This window comes from Neomonachus schauinslandi, chromosome 16 (genome assembly GCF_002201575.2).
Source record: "Neomonachus schauinslandi chromosome 16, ASM220157v2, whole genome shotgun sequence".
In the NCBI taxonomy this organism is placed as follows: domain Eukaryota; kingdom Metazoa; phylum Chordata; class Mammalia; order Carnivora; family Phocidae; genus Neomonachus; species Neomonachus schauinslandi.
The window spans coordinates 23,137,768-23,160,944 of record NC_058418.1 but is presented as its reverse complement, the minus strand read 5'-3'; the positions used below and the strand labels follow the sequence as shown (position 1 = coordinate 23,160,944).

The following is a 23,177-nucleotide window of genomic DNA, read 5'->3' as shown; positions in this document are numbered from 1 at the left end:
TCATGACCTGAGCCGAAGGCAGATGCTTAACAACTGAGCCACCCAGGCGCCCCCATTTTAACCATTTTTAAGTGTACAATTCAGTGACACAAATTACATTCACAGTGCTGTGTAATAATCACAACTATTTCTAGAACTGTTTTATCATCCCAAATAGACTATCCATTAAATAATAATTCCCCATGCCCTCCTCCCCCTAGCTCCTAGTAACCTTTATTCTACTTTTTGTCTACATGAATTTGCCTAGTCTAGGTACCTCATATAAGTGAACTCCTACAACATTTGTCCTTTATTATCTGGCTTATTTCATTTAGCGTAATGCTTTCAAGGTTCATCCATATTGTAGCATGTATTAGAATTTCATTCCTTCTTAAGGTTGAGCAATATTCCATTTCATGTACATAATGCATTTTGTTTATTCATTCATCTATTGATGGACACTTGGGTTGTTTCTACCTTTTGGCTATTGTGAATATACTGCTATGAATATGGTACAGAAGTATCTGTCTGAGTTCCTGCTTTCTTTTTTTTTTTTTTTTTTTTTTTTAAAGATTTTATTTATTTATTTGAGACAGAGAGAATGAGAGAGAGAGAGAGAGAGCACATGAGAGGGGGGAGGGTCAGAGGGAGAAGCAGGCTCTCCGCCGAGCAGGGAGCCCGATGCGGGACTCGATCCCGGGACTCCAGGATCATGACCTGAGCCGAAGGCAGTCGCTTAACCAACTGAGCCACCCAGGCACCCTGAGTTCCTGCTTTCAATTCTTTTGTGTACATACCTAGGAGTGGAATTGCTGGATCATATGATACTTTTATGTTTGACTTTTCGAGAAATTGCCAAACTGTTTTACATGGTGGCTGCACCATTTTACATTCCCACCAGGAATGCACAAAAGTTTCAGTTTCTCCACATTCTCACCAACATTTGTTATTTTCTGGTTTGTGTGTGTGCTTTTCTCTCTCTGTTTTTTCTTTTTGTAATACCTATCCTAATGGGTGTGAAGTGGTATCCTGTAGTTTTGATTTACATTCCCTTAATGACTAGTAATGTTGAGCATTTTTTCATGTGCTCACTGGCTGTTTATGTATCTTCTTTGAAGAAATATCTATTCAAATCCTTTGCCCATTTTTGAATTGGGTTGTTTGTTTTGGGGGGTGAGTTATGTTTTAATGCCCAAATCTATCTGCTTTCCAAAAGATCTGGGATTTTGGGTATTTATTTTAATATTTTATAACTGGCATTTCTAGAAAATACTCCACAGAAAAATATTTCATGTTTCTATGATAATTGTGTGACATATGTGAAAGATCTAATTTCTTTAACAGATGAAACAGACAGTAATTCCAGGTTGCTTCCCATATATGTGGGCTGTTTTCAGAGAGTGCTCCTGCTGTTTCTACATGGTAAACTTCCAGAAAAGAGTGGTTTGCTGGATAAATGGGACATGAGTTGGGGCTGAGGCTCCCCAAGGCTCCAGTGATACACTGTTATCCTTCACCTTTCTTTGGGTTGGAAAATTTTCTCTCTCAGTGAAATATAAAACATAAAACAAAAACACCTTCACACTCTGGTGTATGGTCACTAATTAGACCTGCAAATGAAAATTTCACTTTGTAAATTTCACATGTCATCATTAAGTGAATCTGCTTTAGCTCCAGTAGTAGGAGCTCTGACACAAATTTGCTGTGTGCCTCTTCTGGGTTGAGAGGTACATATATTTGGTGCTAGAGATAAAGGGATAAATGTAACTTCTGCCCTTCATCAAGAAGTTCAGAGTTAAAAGTTTTAAGTGTGATTTTGAGATTATAAAAATATAAAACACATAAAAAATGTCAAGCTCATGTTTGTAACAAAAGAATCAGTTGAACACATCTGAGTACAATTATTTATGTCTATGGTAGTGCCAACATGTGAGTGTGATTAAAAAGAACAATAGTGAAAACAATAGGAAAGAGCTACCATTTATGGAGTACTTACTATGTCCCAGGCACTATGCCACATATTTTCCATTTTTGCTTGTGTTTAATAATTGTAAATCAGGAAAATGAAGCTCAAAGAATTAGTTAAGAAAGTTGCTCAGGGTCACGTACTTGGTAAATGGCAGAGTCTGGATACAAAGCTAGGCCAGTATGACTCTGCTTCCATAACAGAAGAACAACAGCTTATAAGGTGGAGGAAAACAGGGACATACATTTCAAATAGCTTAATATTACTGTGAGTGACCAGGAAAGTGACATGGATATCATCTGGAAAATAGGGAATTTAAGTAGGTAGGAAGACCTTTTTTAAAAAACAGTTTTGGGAATATTACATAAAAGTGCAGAAAGCTAAGTGCTCATCTCACCTTCCTGATCAATGTATGTGTCCTCTCCAAGTGTGTTGCAGGGTTTCTTTCAGATTTTTATTTTTATGGATTTTATTTTTAAGGAATCTCTACACCCAATGTGGGAAATGAAACTACAACCCCGAGATCAAGAGTTGCATGCTCTACTGACTGAGCCAGCCAGGTACCCCTCAGATGCAAATTTTGTATTGAAATATTTTGTTCATATTTTGGCTGGCTTTTATCTTGATTACTGTAGTCTCCTCATTGGCCTCACCCCCTTTTCCTGAACAAAATGCCACCTCAGAAGTCTCTTTCCCTCAGTTCTTACCATGCCCTCATCTCTCAACTCTATGGCTTGACTGCTTCCTAAAGCCTGTCTTTAATGGATTCCACTTCTTCAATTGAGGTCTGAAAGTCTCCAGTAAATCTACTTTGCCTATATAATAGTTCTTGGTTCTTGACAAATATATTTTTGTGCCTTTTTCTTATACTTCCTTATTTGCGGCTTTTTTTTTTTTTTTTACCCTTTTTCAATATATAGGATTTTATGGCCTTGTTTTGTAGGTTGAAGCCTAAAGACTGTCTCTAGAATCTTTCTCTTACCAGACCAATTTTCAGCTTTCTAGGATGGAAAATCCAATTGTTTTGAATTGATCAGAAATCTACTCTTGGGTTAATTAGTCATGACTAGTTGAGTGGGCACCAGAATCTCATAGTACAGACATGGCTGCTGGGAGTCTACTAATGTAGACTATGTTAGGGGCATTCCTAGAAAAGGCAGAATGTTTACTAACCAGGCACTCACCTGAGAGGTGCCTGCTACACTCTGTAGAACCAGATGTTGGAAAAAGTCATGATATCCTTATATAAAAGATGGAGAAACGAGCTAAATCCTGGGGATTTGAGTGAAATTATAAGCAATTGAACAATCAGATCCAAAGAAGGTGGACTGATGTTTGCCTAGAGGAATGTCATTAGTGATAATCTCAGGGCTCTGCTCACCCTGTCCTGATTTTAGCATTTCTCTCAATGAGTCAAGTGAGTTATCCTTAGGGTCCAAGTGCCCACGTGAACAAAGGCCATGTCCTGGCTTCCTTGGTGCTGTTAGGCTACATGGAGAAAGTAGTAGACATTTGTCATTTTTGGTCACACTCAACTACCCTTCCTGAATATACCGTCCCCCAGTCTTGATGGGACTGATGGAGGTCCGAGGGGCCCCCATCAGAGCTCCCTTGGAAATGGGTGACGCTAACATGGGGGAAATGGCTGGACGTCATTCAGCCCTCCCCTCTCACTCCCAGCCTTTTCTGTATTTCCTTCTGGGATTCCATCTGGTGAACATAGGACTTCTGGATTTCATCTGTTCTTTCACATTTTTCTCTCTTTTTATCTTATGCTCTGGAAGATCTCCTTTATTTTATCTTATGAGTCTAATTTGGAGCATTTTATTTTAGCTGTTGTATTTTAAATCTTTAATCGCTTTTCTGATTTTTTTTTCAAATCAACCTCTTGTGGTTTTATAAAATCTTTGTTATATCTCTTTGAGTCAAGTTTTCTTCTAGTCCCTGATTATGTTTCTTTCCACCAGAATTTGTCTTGGTCTTTCTCTCTCAAGCTCTGGATCTGCTAATATCTTGGTGATATTTGCCTGTCTTGTCATAGTTAAGAAAGAAGGTCCATGCAACTGGGCTCTGTCGTCTTCCCAGTGAGAAATCTGACTGGGTGCTCTGGGCATGAGCTGGAGGAGGGGAGTGGGAACTCATTTTGGGACTGAGAGCACCTGATTGTCAAAATGAGGGCTTTACTGTGGCACATCAAGTTGAGGACTAAAAACCTTAGACTCCAATATAAATTGTTTAATTTCTTTGGAGAAGAGCTGTCAGAGACTTGTTTTTTTGCTTTGGCCTGAGGGTAGATGCCAACTGCCTGTACTTGCTGGGTGTGTGTGCAAGGGACTGGGGTATGGAAGGGGGTGGTGGAGAAAAGCAGGTGGGTACAGTTGATCCACCGTCAGAGCCTGCCCAGGTCCCCTCAGGCTGACTGGCTGCCCTCCTCTGCAGCCCTCATAGCTCCGCTCTCTACAGTGTCCCTTACCTATTAACCCTCTGCCATCAACTTCCTGGCTTCCAGGTAGGCGCCCACTCTCTCATCCCAATAGGACATTCCCTTACCCTGTTTTCCCTCAGGTATGGGTTTATTCCTTTGTGTACTTCTGTTCCTTTAATACAGAAGCAAGGCAGAGAGAGCATGTCTGGTTCATTAATGAATGTCAGAAAAACAACACACATTTACTGTTTGTTATCCCACAAGTAATATTTCCAGCAAAACCCCTGTATATTAATGAAATATTTCCACTAAAATAATTTCTTTTATTGTTAAAAAAGTAAACAATGCACAAAAACATGCTCCTTACACAAATGCAAATACAAAAGCATGCAGAGTGTACAGGGAAATTGGCTTTTCCCTTCTTATTTTTCCCTAACTCAATTCTGCTCTTTGCCCGGGAATTAACTGCTATTAATAATTGGGTGTATATCCTCAACTACTGCTAATGGATTTACATATCTCTGTCCATCTGTCTGGTTGTCAGGGTATTATCTTTTTAACTTAGATAGAATCCAGTTTTATGTGTTGTTCTGTGAATTTTAACTTGGCTGTATGTCTTTTCATGGCTGTGGATTTAAAGCTATCATTCTTTCCCCTACTGGTTGACATTTAAGTAGTTTAGGGTTTTTCTTTTTCTAAAAAGGCAAAACCTGTTACATTCCTGTTTCACACTTTCTACCCAAATTGAGAAACCCTTGTCATATTGCAAAGAATCCCGGTATATTAAACTAAAAAACCTGATTGGATGAAATATAGCAAGTTGAACATATCATAATATATGACAACATTTAGAAGGGCAGTACTGAAACTTCTTTGTTAAACTTCATGTTATCCTATTCCAGCTAAATAATGGAACACAACCAAATCACATTTATTTTGCTCAGAGTCAAGGAGGCAAGCCAGCTTGCATGGCATCTCTCAATCATACTAACAACAAACATCCAGATTCAAATGTTCTTGTTCCCCCTCTACTGTTCTTTTCCTACTATTTCCTGACTATTTTTCTTAGTTTATTCTCCATGCTCTCACCTCTTGATTTACTAGTCATTCTTTTTGCTATAGGTCTTGAAATTGGAATCAGTTTAACCTCAAGAGGACCATCACAGTGTGAATTTCCAGGTGAATCCGATTTATAACAATGTTGTAGGAATATCTATTGACAAAAATACACATTTTGGGGGCCCAGATCCCTCCTCTGGAGAAAGGTCATATTCTCCACTTTTGAAGAGCAGAAATCCTTTGCATGGCTAGTTCTCGTAGGTCTTTATATTGTTCCATGCCAAATGGTTTTGAAAGTTCTATTGTGTTTGGGTAACACTGACTTTCCTTGGCTCTGTGGCAGAATTTACTTTACTCCTCATTTTCATATTTCTTCATCTGTAGAAGCCTGGTGTTCACCAACCTCCGTCTATAAGGTTGGGTCAGAACTCCAGCTTAGACCCTGCTTTTAACAAAAAAGACGGCAGTTGCAATTCACTGAGCTCTAAACTAAACGAAAGCACCACTGTATGCATTTCACATTCACTATCTCATTTAATCCTCAAAACAATCTTACACATTAGGTTGAGAGAGGGTAAGTTGCTTGCTGAAGTCACACAGTAAGTGGTAGAACTGGGCTTTAAACCCAGGTCTGCCTGGTGCATGAAAGCCTATGCTCTTACCCTCAAGGCTCCAACCCCCCACTTCTCTGATGAATCTTCATGAGCCCATGCAAAGGGAAACTTGAAGGCACTACGTACTAGATGAGTGACTTGTGGGCTAGATTATGGCCCCCAAAAGACATTCATACCCTAATTCCAGGAACCTATGAATGTTGCATTAGATGGCAAAAAAGAAAAAAGACTTTGCAGATATTATTAAGTGAAAGACCTTGAGATGCAAAGATTATCTTGGATTATCCAGATGGGCCCTAAATGTAATCACATATATCATCATCATAAAAGGGAGACAGAAGGACCTCTGACACACACACAGGAACAGATAAGGCAGTGAGATCATGGAGGCAGAGACTGAGTATTGTGGCCATAAACCAAGAAATGCCAGCAACTACTGGAAGCTGGAGCCTCCAGAGGAAGCACAGCCCTACTGACACCTTGGTGATCCTGGTTTCGGACTTCTGACCTCCAGATCTGTGAAAGAATGAATTTCTGTTGTTTAAAGTCACTAAATTTGTGGTATTTTGTTATGGCAGCCATGGCAAGCTAACACAGTGATTTTGTGACCTCTCTAGGCCAGTTTCCTTATCTGCAAAATGAGGATATTAATATAATACCTAGAACTTGAAAAAACTAATGAATGTAAAATGTCTGGCAGGGTGCCTGAGCAAGGTACATGCTCAGCAGAGATTAAGTGTCATTATGACCAATGGGCTCTGATAGGAACACATATGAGGTGCTTTGGGAGCATATGGGAAGGAAGGTCAACTAACCCAGCTTCTAGTTCATGTGGTGCACATACCATCCAGTAAGGTTAACAAGACATTTGAGAGGCAAAGAAGTTAAAATTAACTAAAAGTTAAAATATATGGCATTTACTGACCATAAAAAAATTCTCCACCCCCAATTTCTTTCTTTTTTTTTTTTTTAAAGATTTTATTTATTTATTTGAGACAGAGAGAATGAGAGACAGAGAGCATGAGAGGGAGGAGGGTCAGAGGGAGAAGCAGACTCCCTGCGGAGCAGGGAGCCCGATGCGGGACTCGATGCGGGACTCGATGCGGGACTCGATCCGGGGACTCCAGGATCATGACCTGAGCCGAAGGCAGTCGCTTAACCAACTGAGCCACCTAGGCGCCCCACCCCCAATTTCTAGGAGTGACTGCAACCATCAGAGAGACACTTTTCAGGTAGTCACTCTTGTCCCCTGGCAGGCGCCCCAGCAACTTTCCCATTTTTCTGGATCTGATTCTGCATGGTCGTTCCAGGACACAATAATTAATGAATGAAACATAGGAATAAACGCTGCAGCTGGGAATTGGAAGTGTAAATTCAGTTGCCTATCGTACTTTGCTGTGCTGCCCATAGAAATGAGCAGAGGGCGGGCCGTACTGGTCTAAGGGCCTGGGTCCTAGACATCTATGGATTATTTCTCCCTGAGGGCTGCGCTGGAGAGGGGCGGAGCGTTTGCCTTTGGGCTGTCTCCATTTGTTCACCCCACTCCAAGAGAGAGACGTCATTGCCAGCACTGTGGCTAATGATGAAGGAGTTAGCAGCATGGCCTGGAGTGGCTCTTGGTGGGCTGGAGCCAGTTGACACACGCCACTTAGGTTTCCAAGGAGCCAAGCTGTCCCCACTCACGCACGGCTGATGCACTTGTGGCTAAATGCTTTGCAGCCGGGGCTGGTGCCAAATTCAGGGCAGGAAATAGAACTCCACCTCCATCACCAGGGAAACAGTGGTCTGCGTGCATGATTTAAGCCAGGGCCAACCAGAAAGCTCAAAGGCACGGTCAGCAGAGGAAGGGAGGAAGGGAGACCAGAGGGCAGCTTGCAAGGATTTTGTCTTGGGTTATAACCGTTGACAAGCCACTTAACTGCCCACATATTGAAGTTTATCTGAGTATGAGATGGAGGCAACAATATTTACACATCTCACTGGGGACTTAGGAAAACAATATTTCTGACAGACCACTTGGGATCCATGGATGGAAGGTGGTATGTAAGTGCAGGTGATAAACTTACTGTGTGTTTGTGCTTTTAACAGGTGCATTAGGGGCATGGAGACCCTCCAGAAAACACTTTTAGAGTCTGATCAAAACCAACAAGCGACAATAAAAGCTAACAATTTTAGGTGCATGGATTTGTCTTTGGTTTTGTGCACGTTTGGGGAGCTGCATGTATAATTCAGACTTCAGAACCGTGTCCAAACTTATTGCTGTGATTAGTGATTACAGGTCCTTCAATCCTTTGAGAATGCTGTAGTTGGGGATTGTTCCCAAATGTTTGCCAACTTTTCTGTAAAAAAATCCCAAATTACTTTTACCATGTAGTTTATGAGTTGCTCGTGGAGTCTGGAACATTTGTTTCCAAGTTGCAATGGGCCAAAAATCTGTTTCTAAAATAAAGTACAAAGAGGACTTGTTGCTCTTCCCGCCTGGGGTTTGCTATTTCTGAGGAGTCCTTCTGAGTCTGTTAGACCTCCTGTGTTCTGTGCATTTAAGGCTAAGCAATTGATGTCAGACCTCCCTATAAGGTTATTAAATGTTGTTTTCTGTCGGCTAAGGACCCGAGGGAGTCTATTACTCTGTTCCTGGTTAATTAAACCTCTCTCTGGTGCATATTGTCTCTCTAGTAATTCCTGTGGGTCCACGTAAATGGTGACTATTATAGAAAAACAAACTTGTTTAAGAGCACCAAAAATACACATTTAAAAATTTAGAATAATTATATAAAAGCAATATGGAAATAAAGATAATCTACAATTTTCTCATGCAGAATTAACCATGCCAGCATATATGTATATTTCAAACAAACATGGGATTCTAATGTATGTACCTGCTGTTTTACAACCTGCTTTTGGGGTGAGGTCTTCACATATTGGATCTTCATAAATCCTTCGAGTCTCTGCAGTGGGGAGGGGTCCTGCTTCTATTGCAGGCTAGAGGCTGTGGCGGGGAATGAGGACCTTAGAACTTCAGTCAGTCCTTGCTTTCAAAGACTTGTTCTCTCAGATGTCACTCCACTTCCTTAGCGTTCCCGTGTTTTGGCAACAGTATACACCCCAGAACCAGTAAACACTTGCTGATTTTAGCTTCTGTGTGGATGATGATCCTGTGCCCTTCCAATCCATTTGCACCCTGCTGTCAGGTGCATTAGTTCCCCCCCTCTTTTTTTTTTTCATGCTAGCAGAACTTGATTAAGGCATAACTTACATACAGTATGAAACACAAACCTTATAGCCTATTGAATACAGCAGACCTGTATGCATATATGCATACACCCATGTGACTACGGCTCAGTATATAAAACATCTCCAAAATCCCCAAAGTGGCTTTGTGTCCTCTCTGAGTCGGTCCCCCACCGCCTGGGTCTTAAACACTAATTTAATCATGTTATTTCCTACCTAAAAACATTCCATAGGATTGTTGTCCCTATATCTTGCTGCTTTGGGTCTAAATGTCTCTGCCTGATTTTCTGCGTCCACTCTCTTTGGGGTCCTGCCTGTTGAATCATTTGGGCGTCCGTCAACACCTCCTGACCTGAGGCTAGCCTATGCACTGTCACTCCCACCTGCCAGGCTCCATCTGGAGCTCTGTTCACTCTGAGTTCTTCAAGAACTATCCTTTCTTTGGCCTCCCCAAATCTCACCCGTTCACCAAGGCTCAACTCAAGTCCCATTTCCTCCAAGAAATCTTCCCTCTTTGCCAAATTTTTTTCCAATTTCTTTGCCTCCCTCTTACACCTGAATTAGTTAACACCATGCGACTGAGTTTCTGCAGAGACCTGGGGCCATGGGAGCCTTGCCACTATGCTTTTCCTACTTATGATCTCTGATGAGCATTTCTGTCCTGCCGCAGCCAGTTTCCCAAACCCTCCTTTCTTTTCACTCCCATTCTCTTGCGTCTTGGGACTGCCCCAGGTCCCCACTCTGCAACGCCAGGCACTGCTCAGTATATATCTCTCCCCTTCTTTCTTTTTCTGCTCTTGACAATATGCACCAGAGAGAGGTTTAATTAACCAGGAACAGAGTAATAGACTCCCTCGGGTCCTTAGCCGACAGAAAACAACTTTGCTCCCCAGCTCAGCCAAATCCTCTCTTCCAGACCTCAGGTCGCATCTTACCACTCATCCTTCAGATTTGACACCAAAAATCCCGAAACCAGGCTTTCCTCAGAGGGTAGGGCTAGACTGAGGGGGTAGAATTTGAGCAGATGAAGAAGGAATTCTTTTTATCAGATATGGGAGGGCTGGAAACAGTGATCTATCTTCCAATTTTGCCCCATTACACCCACATTCTTTGAGTCTAAGAGTTAGTGACTATCTCACTTTCTCTGTTGTTCCAAGGTGTTAACTTTGCTCCCACCCAGACTTGGTGAGTTCTTACAGCACAAGCAGAGTTCTGAGCTCACAAGAGTTGGCACAATCAAGGGGTTTAAATAAGATATTGCAGCTAATCGCTTAGCACAGCGTCTGCCTTTGGTAGGCTCAGAAAAGTGAGCTATTATCAAAGGCCTGCAGCCCCTTTTCTGATTCCTGTCAGTCCGGCCAGGTGAATCAGGGTCCCAAAGTGATGTGGGTGCATGTGTGTGTGTGTGGTGGTAGGGAGGGGGCCCAGAAACTCTGCTCACTGCTGTGGACATAGGCCCTATGAGTTAGAGCTATAGACATAGCTCTAGCTATGTCTATATATGTCTATATATGTCTATATGTCCTGTATGGACATAGGCCCATAGACCTAGAGCTATAGAGCCAAGTCCAAGGTCGAGTTTGGCACAGACTCTCACTGTGAAAGCCTCAGTCTCTGCATGGGGAAAATGGGACCAAAATCCATCCACCTCAAATGAGTGTAAATATGAGCACAAGTCAAAGTATTTTGCAGGTGGTGACATCTTACTGTGTGAGCTGGTAGAAGGACCAGTAATGCAATGTGTTGGTATGGAACTGGTTGGCCTGATTCCAACTTGCACATATAATTGTGTTTCTGAATTGGTAGTTTGCAAATGCAGCCCCCCAGAGACAGAGTCAGGTTCTAGACAGAAGATGTTCTAGTTAGACTCCTTTCAGCTGTAAGCTGACTCAGAGGCTGGCTGCCAGCATTTATATACAGGGTCTTATGCTGACTTTAGAAAGTGGCTCACACCTCAGTTTACTTGTCTGAGAAGTGGGGGTAATAGTCCCTTCCACTTATAAGTGTTGAGGGGCAAAAGGTAATTTATATGAAGTTGCAGCACAGTGCCTGACACAAAGATGTGCTCAATAAATATTAGTGGTTTTATTATTTCCTAATAAGTGTTGCTCAGTAAGTGCTGAATGAATGAATGAACAAATGAATGGGTGCTGGTCTGGATTTGGCTCCTGAGGGTGCTTTTTTGTTCTTCTCTAGTGTTTTCAGGCTGGTAGCTTGTTTAGGCAGGGAACAATTTTGACTAGGCATGGGGGAAAGGAATTTACCCAATAAAAGGGCTTCAAGCCAGGATAGGAATGCTGACCACAGAAGACAGTAACACCCTGGGGGCAAACCCACCGGCCACCTGAGAGCTTGCAGGGGACCCCTCAAGTTGCCCAGGGTCCACATAGCTGTCATTTCCCTCTGCTTCTTCAGAGAGGCCAATTTGACTTTGGTTTTACTCCCAAGCACAGTTCCTGGATTCATCTTGGCAGGACTGTGGCTGTTGTTTTAGTATCTTTCTAGATAGCCAGGTGAGACAAGTTATAGACCTTTTTCTGTGAAAGAATAAAAAACCAGTGTTGCATCTGGGGGCCCGAGCCCCTTCGTCCCTGCCTCATTTCCTGAGACAACTGTCGGAGTCGGGCCTGTGGGGCAGAGGCTAATCTGACGACACACACACATGCACGTGCACACACACACACACCCCTCATAAACCCATAGGGCAGGACAGGAGTTCCATGGCCACTCCTAGGGCGACAGTTTTTTTTTTTTTTAATGATTTTTATTTATTTATTTGAGACAGAGAAAATGAGAGACAGAGAGCATGAGAGGGAGGAGGGTCAGAGGGAGAAGCAGACTCCCTGCCGAGCAGGGAGTCCGATGCGGGACTTGATCCCAGGACTCCAGGATCATGACCTGAGCCGAAGGCAGTCGCTTAACCAACTGAGCCACCCAGGCGCCCTAGGGCGACAGTTTTTGCTATCTGGTCCTGTCTTTGCCACTGACTTACTATGTGACCTTCAGAAAGTCCCTTCCCCTCTCTGGGCTTCAAATTCTCTGTCTACAAAATGAGGGAGTTGACTCTTGTGGTCTCTGAGATCCGTCCTGTCTCTGAAAGTGACAGGATTGTGTGAGTTATAACCACGGGGTTGGAATTCTGGCTCCATTGCTTTCTGTGTGGCCTTGGGTGAACCACTTAAGTTCTAGATTAATCCCCCTCTATAAATTGGGGATGATAAATAGTAATCTACCCTCTAGGGATGTAGTGAAATAAGATACTGCAGCTAAACATGCTCAGCACAGGGTGTGCCTGTGGTCACGCTCAGAAGAGGAAGCTTGTAGTAAAAGCGTGCATGCCCTTTCTCTGATTCCTGTGAGTGAGGGCAGGTGAGTGGGCGTCCCGAAGTGATGGGTATGTGTAAGCCATCTGTGTGTGCGTGTGTGTGTGTGCCAGGGTGTGTGGAGGGCTCAGCCTCCCATGGGGCGCTCTGGGAAGATCTGGACAGAGAGCCTCCCTGTGGGCGAGAGCTGAGTTGGAGCTGCACCTCATCCAGCGGGAGCTGTAGGTCGTGTCTTCTCCCTCACTGCAGCATGCTCCAGTCTTGGGGGCACAGTGTGTCTTTGTTTCTTCCTGAATAGTTCCACCTGCAGAGGCAACGGCTGGACCCTCCATAACCAACTAGGTTCCCAGCCAGGATGCAAGCGACCCCAGTGAAGAAAAGCAGGGCCCCCAACCCATTCTGGCTGATCCGGGCTTTCCTCTATCCTAGAGGGCTGCCTGAAGGCAGCGATTCCCAGCTCATCTCCTGGGCCCTTGCACCACAATTCTGGGTTTTGAAAGCAGGTCAGTTTTGGCCTAGGCCCCCTCCCTTCTTTCCTCCCTCCTTGGACCACACGGTGTTTGTTTCACAACTGGACACTTCACTAAGTGATGCAGGAAGTAGGCCCCTGTGAAGCAGATACCGCCTCGCAAACCAGATAACTGAGTGAAGCCTCTGGATGCCTCTGGGGCCTGGGGCAGGGTCAGAGATAAGCGGAAATGCCAGGCTTATCGCTGCTGCCTGAGTTCTCGAGAAATCATCCTGGCCAGCCAGCCCACCTCATTCCCAGCACTCCGGGCAGTTGGGCATCTCCAGGCAGAGTAAACACTGAGTTGGCACCGTGGTCCCAGCCGCAGGATGGGGACTCTGTGCCCCACTCCGCTACTTCACAGTCCCAGCGCCAGAGGCCAGCAGCGGGCGTCAGGTTACATCCAGATATTTGCGGTAAGGGCGGCTCCAGGCGGGTCTGCTTTGAAGCGGGAGCCCTCAGGGACAATTGTTAGGGTCATGGGACTAAGGGAGCCTTGGTGACAATTATCCCCCAGACGCAGGTCCTCTTGGACCAAGAAATGCAGTCAGCAGGAAGCTTTGGTTGATGGCTAAGAGCCCAGGGATGGTCAGCGTGGGCCTCCCCAGCTAAGGCAGGGTGTAGCGGGCAGATAAGCCCTGTGCCTCTGACCCCCAAGTTGTCTGCTTTGAACCCAGTGAGGCTTTCTGGGGTTCTGTGTCATCTCTGATTTCCTTTTCTGAGTCAGCTCGGCTTAACGGAGGACAGGTTTGCACTTTTTGCACATCAGCTGATGGTGCCTGCAAGGGAGGTGTCCTGGGTGGGCTGGGTACCTGGGGGGGCCGATTTAGGGCTGGGGAGATGCCTCCTTTCCCTCCTGCCCCCACCCCACAACGAGGTGGCTGGACACGCTGCTGTCCTGCTGGCTGACCATCTGGAACGGGGGATGGGTGCAGGGTGGTGATTTCGAGAGTCTCCTGTTTCCATGACTTACCACGTGCCAGGCCCCTGCTTAGCATTTCCCTTACATGAGGACTCAAACAGCTCTGTGGTTCCTGCACTTCATGCGTCCCCTTTCGAGATGCGGAAACGTGCATTCGGAGAGGTTAAGTTCCATGCAGGCCTCTGCCCCTACTGCCCTTCCGCGTGAAGAAGAGAAGTGTCCTTTCCTCAAGATACGTGGCCTCCATCTCTCAGAAAATGGTCGTAGCTGATGCTGTTACAACAAGACCCTCACCGTGGCATGCTGCAACACTTGTCGTACATATACACATCCCCTCGCATGTGGTACGTGGACTTCTGCAAAACCTGCTTCCCGACCTGCTTCCCAGCGGCAAACACAGGGGAGTCTTTCAGTTCTTTTTACTGGTATTTGCCTGCACTTTCCTCCTCATCAGTTCTGTACATGATCTGTGTGCTTCCTGCGAAGAGAAACGATTCAGCTTTGTTACTCTCCCCGCTCCCCCCCACATCCTTACAACATGGGGTCAACCATTACGGCATCATAGTGTGAACAACAGTATGCAAATACCATTCACTGAAAAATCAGTCATGTACTTTAATGTCCTTTCAAAGAGTGCTTACATTTTTACATCTCCATAAGTCTTAAAATGCTTCCTTCTGTCCTTTGACAAAGGTGCGATGTCTTCAAATCTCTAACCTAGAATTCTACATCCTGCCTGTGTTCCAGCAGCCAGTTGTTTTTAGGAGAAGTCTGATGTCATCCTGATTCTAGTTCCTTGGTACGTGATTTTTTTTTTCTTCTTCCACGTTTTGGGGAGCTCTTGTAATCTTCTCTTTATCCCTGTGTTCTAAAATTGCATAATGACTGTACTATTTCTTTGATAAATTCCTTCCCTCTTTCATTTCTCCTCCTGAAACTCCAGTTAACTAGATGTGGGGTGGATCCCTTGTCTATTCTCTTCTCTTTTCTCTCCCTATGTAGGCATCTTCATCTTTTAATTCTACTTTCTGGGATATTATCTTAACTTTATTTTCTCATCTCCATATTGGATTTTAGAATTTTAACACTCATATTTTTAATTTCCAAGACCTCTCTTTTATTCTATGCCTGTTCTTTTCCCATAACCGCTTCTTCTTTTTAAATGGATGGAATAGCCTTTTGCACTTTTCGGTGGCAACTAATGAACTAATGAAAGCCTTTTTGAAACTTTCTTCTGTTTCTTGTTTTCTCTCTTTCCTCCACAGTTATGTTTCTATTTTGGGGGGCTCCCCTTTTCATCTTGGGGGCTTTGTTTGAATACCTGGTGATCCTTTTCTATCTGTGCATATTTCAGAGTAAGGCACAAAAACCTAGGTGAGTGGTTGAGGCTTATTGACTGGCTGGCTTGTTGAGGTCAATCAGATGAGGATCTCCCAGGGATCACCAATGCCAGTACATAGAACTGTTGGATTATGGACCATTGAGTTTCTCCAGAAACAGACCTCAGCTCTCCAGGGAGGGTAGGACCTCTCCTAGCTGTGCTCATTCTGTGCAGAGGTGGAGAAGGAGGAGAGTGACTTCTTTGGAATGGACTCCTTAGCCTTGCATATCTGCTCCCCTCTTATTCCACCTGGGGCCTCAAGATCCACAGTGCCTCTGGGGTTGTACAGGGAAAACTGGCTGTCACCAGAAAGGCTAAGGAAGAGTCTTGGGTTCAGTGCACGCTGATCCCAGCCTATGGCAAACAGAGGTCAGTCTGTGTTTTTCTGGGAGTGCATCAGCTGTCCTGTCCTCACCCAGGAAAGATGAAGTGTCATTGGATTTGCTACTCTGTACCCATCCAGCATGACTGCCTCTTCTCTGGTCTGTGTTCAGTTGACTCGAGGGATGGAATGCCTCTCCTCTCCTCTGGGTGGGCGCCATTGCCCAAAAAGAATTGCCCATGGTGCTTGCTGTGCCCTGTACATCAGGGAGAGTTGGAGAGAAGCCATGCCTCAGCCCTCACAGGACTCATTTCTTCTATAGGCAGAGAAATGAAAGCGATTCAAAGCTGGTCCTCCTGGCTGCTCCCTTTCATCAAAGAAGCCTCAAAGATTTCACCTGTCGGCATATTCTGAGCTTTTCCCTAGAAGGTCCCAGAGCTTGCTTCTGGGAATTGTCAAGGTGTCCTGCCCTGTACGTTTTTGTTCTGGGAAACCCTAGCTGCTGTCTCCTCCTTCCCACAGGTCTCCCGAAACTCAGCCCAGCCTCCTGCTCATCCGGGGTCCCCGTAGTTCATTCTTTCCATATGGTTGTGTTGAATACCCACCACTTGCCAGGCATGTTGGTGCACCCGGGGACTGAGGCAAGCCCAAGGACTGTTTGGGCTCAGGGAACCTCGAGGTGGTTCTAGAACAGTGGAGGTTGCCGTATCCACGTTTCTACTACACCGGGTGCTTTGCAATCACTTGTTGCTTAAGGGAGACCTGGGACAAATCCTTTTGTAATTTAAATAATTAGCTTTCGATATAGATGTGTCTGGGACATTTTATTTTCTTGGGGTTCAGCTATACTTTCAAGATATGTGTCCAGGCTTGATTAAGCCCAGGCTCGACTGGTGTAGGCTGCTCAGAAGGTCCCCACAGCAGCTGCCTGCCGTTGGCACTGGTGGAAACTCCTTCCCGGAGCTGAGTCTGTCTCTTTCGATTATCCATACCTGCTGTAGGACAGACACTGAGCTGGTGTTAGACCCAGAGCTTTCTCTACGCAGCTGCTTCCCAAGTGTGATCAGGGACCCCTGGTCCCACAGAGCAGTGAGAGGTGCTAAGTGTGGGGGAAGGAGTGATTCCCTGGTCAGGTGCTGGTTTCTTTCCGTGGCAGATGAGGTCCTACGGAGGGGCATCATGAATCCCCAAGAGGACCTGGAGCACAGTGTTCCCCAAATTTCTTTTTCCAAGGAGAGTTTGTGTATTTGTTTTAAATCACAGTGCTGTAAGAGACCAGTGTTCTTTTGAGCGTGCTCCAGGCCATTCTGCCCCTGACAGGCAGGACTGGGCCCCAGAAATGGGTCTGGATTTCTGCATGGACTGCTTAGGGCAGCTCTCCCGGTAGAGGGACAGGTGGTGAGGGGTTTGTGGTCAAGTTGCACTTGCATAGCAAGCACACTGTGCTTGCGAGTCACCTGTAGCTTAAAATAGCAAAATGATCTAAAGGTGTTTTAGATGTCAGATTTCCAGGTCAAAGTTTATTCTCATGATTGCTTTTATTCAGAAGGAGGAAGCTTAGCAGGACACCAAAGACACCCCCTGCACCGCCCCCCCACCCTCCCCCGCCGTCCTGGGGCCAGCATTGACTAAGCTGCGCTAGCCTCAGGAGGCCTTGTGCTGGGGCGACCTTGGGCAAATTCCCTCTCCCTTAGCTTTCTCCCTAGGAGGGCCTGGAAGATCTTGGTGTCAATCATTTGCTGCCCAGCAGCCTAGGGACTCTGTGGTGCCTCCTGGCACCCACCTCAGTGGCAGCCTGAGCATCCCCTTTGTCTGCTTTTATTTATCGATGCTTCTGTAACAGCTCCATTTGAACCAAGAGTTTTGAGGCTAAAACGTTTGGAAGCTACAGGAAACACAGGCCCCCTTGCCCTCAAGGCTGCTGCTATGTCTGTTCTAGTGTACAGAGTTGGGGTGCCCAATGCCTGCGTGCGTGGTCAGTGCTGGAGGAGCAGCGTGGGGGGACGGGGGGCAGCAGGAGACCACTGGCAGATGTGCCCCGGAGGGCTCTGTGAGGAACATGACCTGAGGGATGGCACCTGGCGAGTAGCCTAAGCCATTTGCCCTCACTTCTATTTTTAGGTACAAGCGGCTAGTGACTGAGGGCCCGTTGTGGGGAGGGACCTGCAGACATACCCCAGAGGCAGCCTAAACACTTATTTGGGGCACCTGCAAAGTGGGGGCACCAAAAATTTGTTTTTAATTTGCAGAAGCATCAACATTTTTATCGTGGCAAAAATCAGAGTGGCCTCACATTTACTTTTGGTCTTGCTTTTCTTTGTGAATTCAGTGTGTTTGCAGCAGGTGGGATACCATGTGCTTGGGCCGCTAAAGGTCTTATTCTGCCCTGGGATCCCTGAGGCCCCTTGTGAAGTCCAGTGTTCTGGTTCATTACCTAAAGGACCCCTTTCTTTTACCCTTTTGTTTCAACTATCCAAAGCCCTGCCTGCCTTGGGCAGATTTTTAAAATATTTGCCCATCAGCACCCTCTCAGAGAGGAATGTTAAATGCTGCCATGATGTCAAAAGGGCCTGAAAGAGAAGGGCCTTGCCAAACCCAGCTTGTCACTCATGGCCACGGCAGAGCGGGAGATAAGCAAAGGCGAAGGCTTAGAGACAGCCTGGTCCCCTGGGCTCCCTAAACCACCCAGATGATCTGTGTGGGTTGGTGCTGCGGGGTGAGGCTGTTAGCTATCAAGAACAATGAACTTCCAGGTACCACTGCCCAAGTGAAAACCAGGAGTCTGTGGCTTTTCTGATTCCTCGCTCTTGTCAAGCCTGCATCAGGATGTCTGGAGCCTCCAAGGAGGGTTTGGAGACCCAGGGGCTGCCAGTGTCAGGCAAGGTCTGCTTAACCACCATGGACAAAAAGCTTAATGTGCTAAACGAGAAGGTTGACAAACTCTTGCATTTCCAAGAAGATGTCTCGGAGAAACTGCAGTGTGTGTACCAAGGTATGGGCCACCTGGAGCAAGGTCTACACCGGCTGGAAGCCTATCAGATTCTAGGCCCAGGTGGAGCTGACCACACTTCTCCAGCTCACTCACAGGCTGGGTGGCCGGAGGTCCTGGAGCTGGTGAGGGCTGTGCGGCAGGATGCTGCCCAGCATGGCGCCAAGCTTGAAGCCCTGTTCAGGATGGTAGTGGCGGTGGACAAGGCCATAGCTTTGGTGGGGACTGTGTTCCAGAACTCGAAGGTGGTGGATTTCATCATGCAAGGGAGTGTCCCCTGGAGGAAAGGAAGCCTGGCTGATGGCCCTTTGGAGGTTGGTTCCTGCTTCCCTACCCCAGTACCCTTCTGGCTGAAAGGGAGATCCAGTGGTCCTGGTGGGGACACTAGCCAGACGAGTAGGCTTAGGAGCACTAGGAGCTGTTGTTCCCTTCCTGTGCCACCTGCATGACCTGTTGATGGGGGAAAAGGAGAGACAACTTTAAAGATTATAGGTGGACTTCTAGACAGGTCACTGCCCAGCTGCTCTTCCCAGGGAAAGGAAGAGGCAGTGCCTCGGTGAGGCCTGTGGGGCTTTGGGCAGGTTCAGAGCACCTAGAAGTGGGGGTAAGTGGGCCATTAGGGAGAGGAGGACAGTGAAGCTTATTGGACATTCTAGTGACTTTTTGCTCCTTTCTGTTCTGTCACACCTAGAGTAGGAAACAGGTGGGAGCCAGTTTACCCCAACAGAACCCCCTTTTAGAACCCTCCCCTTCCTGTTCCCAACCTTGCGGTGGGTCCCAGAGTGGGCGGAGTGTGCAGCTGCTTGTTGGAAGATGAGTGTTGACAGTGACCCCTGGGGGACACAGGCCATGAAGGAGCCGGAGCCTGGGGGAGGAGTGTGGCATTTCTGGGAGCGGCTGTTCCCAAGGATTACATAATCAAACCCACTGGCTAATGGAAGTTTGGCCGGGCTGGCTGTGTGTGTGTGTGTGTGTGTGTGTGTGTGTGTGAGTGAGGTGTGCAGAGGCAACACTCTGTTTGGGAACAGCTAAGAGTCAGCCACTTAGCCACCCTCAGACGGCCTGGAGCCACCATTTCAGATCACTGTAGTTATCCACCAGCTCCTGGCAAGAGATAAGCTGGGTCTACAGGAGGCTCTGCCTGACTCTGTGTCAGCTACTGAGGCTTTCCAGAGCAAAGCTGCAGGAGTGGGCCTTCCTTCCTCATCCCCGGCCAGGCCAGAGCTCACCCTGCTGACCCCTTCCCTGCCGCCCTGCCCTGCAGCCTCTTTCAAAGTATGCCCCTCCCCCCTAGCTCCTTGCTTTCTGCACCTCTCCTATGAGTCTGGCCTTTGGGGGAGGCGTGACCTTCTGCTCTTTCACTGATAAGCAACCTCAGCTTTATTTTTATTTATTTATTTACTTTTTGGAGGGGGGAGAGAGTGAGGTGGGGGAAGGACAGAGGGAGAGGGAGAGAGAGAATCTTAAGCAGGCTCCACCCTCAGCACAGAGCCCACACGGGGCTTGAACTCACAACCCTGAAATCATGACCTGGGCCAAAATCAAGAGTCAGACACTTAACCAACTGAGCCACCCAGGCACCCCATCAACCTCAGCTTTAAAGAAGAAAATTACTCTAATATATGCGCATGGTCGAAAACATTCATGCGGGGCCCTGGGGGGCTTGATCGGCTAAGCAGTTAAGCGTCTGCCTCGTGTGGTATAAAGAGTATCATGTGCCTCCTACTCCAGCCCCCAGCCGCCAGGACCACCCTCCTCCCCATGCAGACGTAGGTGCCTGTTTCCTGTGAAACCTCCCAGATGTAGTCGGTTTATCTATAAGCACCACCTCTTGGTCTTAACTCAAATATCACTCACATTATTCTGGCTTTGATTTTTTTTTTTTTTTACTTAATATATTTTGGGCATTGTTTTATATGTATACATAGAAAGCTTCCTCGTTCTTAAAGTTGCAGAGTGCTCCAGTTGGGGGATGTGTCTTAATTTGTTAACCAGTCCCACATCATTGTTTGTTTATATTATTTCTCATTTTTAGCTGTTACAAATAATGATGCAGTGAGTATCCATAGAAGTGTGAGCTTATCTCTACGATACTCTCCTAGAAGTGGCAAGGTGAAGCCAAAGGGTAAAGTTATGTACATAAAGCCAAATTGTGACCTTCAAAGGAATTATTCCCATTTAGTCTCCTGTCGGTATATGGGAATGCTTGTTTCCTCCCCTTTTGCTAACAAAGCATGTTATCCAACATTTTTATTCTGTGCCTGTGAGGTGATTGAAAACTGAGATCTTATTATGAGTGTGTTTTTTTTTAACACTTGAAAATTTTTGCAAAATACAAATTTTTTTATATGAAAAATTTCAAACATTTATAAAAATAAGAGATTAGTATCACAAACCCTATGAACCCATAATGGGAGGCCAATGTTGTTGCATCTATTCCCCATGGACTTCCCTCTCTCTAGATTATTTTGAGGCCAATCTGAGACATTAGATCATTTCCTCCACAAACATTAGTGTTTATATCTAGAAGATAAGGGCTCTTTTTTTTTTTTTTAATTTAATTTATTTATTTAATTGACAGAGAGAGAGAGACAGCAAGAGACAGAAAACAAGCAGGGGGAGTGGGAGAGGGAGAAGCAGGCTTCCCACCGAGCAGGGAGCCCGATGCGGGGCTTGATCCCAGGACCCTGGGATCATGACCTGAGCCGAAGGCAGATGCTTAACCAACTGAGCCACCCAGGCGCCCCGATAAGGGCTCTTTTAAAAAATGTAACTACGATACCATTATCATGACTAAAAAGTAAACAGTAATTTAATATTGCCAAAGCCAGTGTTCGAATTTTCCTAATCATCTTATGCTTTTTTTTTCTTACAGTTTGTTTATCTGAATCAAGATTCAAATAAGACAACTGATTATATGCTTCCTAGTGCTAATTCTTTTTCTTTTAATTCATAAGAAATTTAAAACTCTTCATTATGGAAAATATCAAACATAACCAGAAGTAGATAGAATGATATACCTCAATTTAGTTTTTAATTTATATTTCTTTTACTAGAAGTTTCAGCATCTTTCACAGATTTAAAGCGTTTGTATTTTTCTGTGAACTGTCTGCTCATGTCCTTTTCCATTTCAGTTTTTTGTACTTACTGATTCGTAAGAGCTCTTCATATACTAGAGAAATTAGCTACCAGACATTTTGCAGATATTTAAGAATTTCTGCATGGGGGAAATCATAGAACATTCTCTTTTCTGAGTTCTTGGAATATTTCTTGTCTGTTCTGTTCAACTTGGCGTGTGACTGATCTCTCTTCTGGTCTTTGTGTTTAATATACTTGTTGGTAACCATCTACAGGTTTGGGTCTAGCCCCCCAGTCAGACTGTCAGCTCCTTGTTGGTCTGTGACACGAGACCTCTGCTTCCCGCTGTGGACTGTGGCCAGGGCGGGCCTCACAGGAGGTGTCAGAGAATGGATATAATAGCCCCGGCTATTTAACACATTGTTGGTGCTGAAAACAGAGACTTTCTAGAGACCCCTTCAAGTTTCCTAAGAGGGTATAGTAATGATTTGTGGAATTGAATTAAATCCTAGCACTGGCTCCTAAATTTGAAAATTGTGCCAGGACTGTGGAATTTAAGAAACAAACGAGCAAAGGGAAAAAAGAGAGCAAGACAAACCAAGAAACAGACTCTTAACTCTAGAGAACAAACTGATGTTACCAGAGGGGAGGTAGGTAGGAGGATGGGGGAAATAGGTGATGGGGATGAAGGAGTGCACTTGTGATGAGCACCGGGTGATGTGTGGAAGTGTTGAATCACTATATTGTTTTGTTTTGTTATTTTTATTTTTTTAAAAGATTTTATTTATTTATTTGAGAGAGAGACAGAGTGAGAGAGGGAGCATGAGTGGGGGAGGGGGCAGAGCTAGAGGGAGAAGCAGGCTCCCTGATGCAGGACTCGGTCCCAGGACCCTGGGATCATGACCTAAGCCGAAGGCAGATGTTTAACTGACTGAGCCACCCAGGCGCCACTTGAATCACTATATTGTACACCTGAAACTAATATAACACTGTATATTAACTCTACTGGAATTAGCAATTTTTAGAAGTCCAAAAAAAAAAAAAGAAAAGAAATTGTGCCAGGACTTTGTGAAGGTCCTCCTTGGGTTTTCTGAAGTGCCCAGTGGGACTTTGTTTTGGTTGTAACAATGAATTCGATTTTTACTAAAAGCTAGGTGCTCTCTCATGAAGGACAGGGTCAGGCTCAGCCAGGGTTGGGCCCAAATCAGAGGCAATCAGAAGACACCTGTCCTCCAGAATGGTGTCGAGGGTCTCTTCTCCTTCCTCTGAATGCACTGGACAGCGCAGGGATCACAAGGCTGAGCCCTGAAGACACGACGCAGCTGCGTGTGTGTGTTTGCCCGTGTGTGTGTGTGTGTGTGCCTACCTACACCAAGAGCA

General features: G+C 45.5%; 1 protein-coding gene across 1 annotated transcript in view; it reads left to right on the top strand.

Moving 5' to 3' along the window:
* Window positions 1–18,556: 18,556 nt before the first annotated feature.
* The window catches only part of MYLK3 (myosin light chain kinase 3), a 35,254-nt gene continuing 30,633 nt past the window's right edge, over window positions 18,557–23,177 (top strand). Inside the window, exon 1 of the mRNA XM_021704900.1 lies at window positions 18,557–19,033. Within this exon, the coding sequence (XP_021560575.1) occupies window positions 18,557–19,033 (477 nt within the window). The remainder of the gene's footprint in view (window positions 19,034–23,177) is intronic.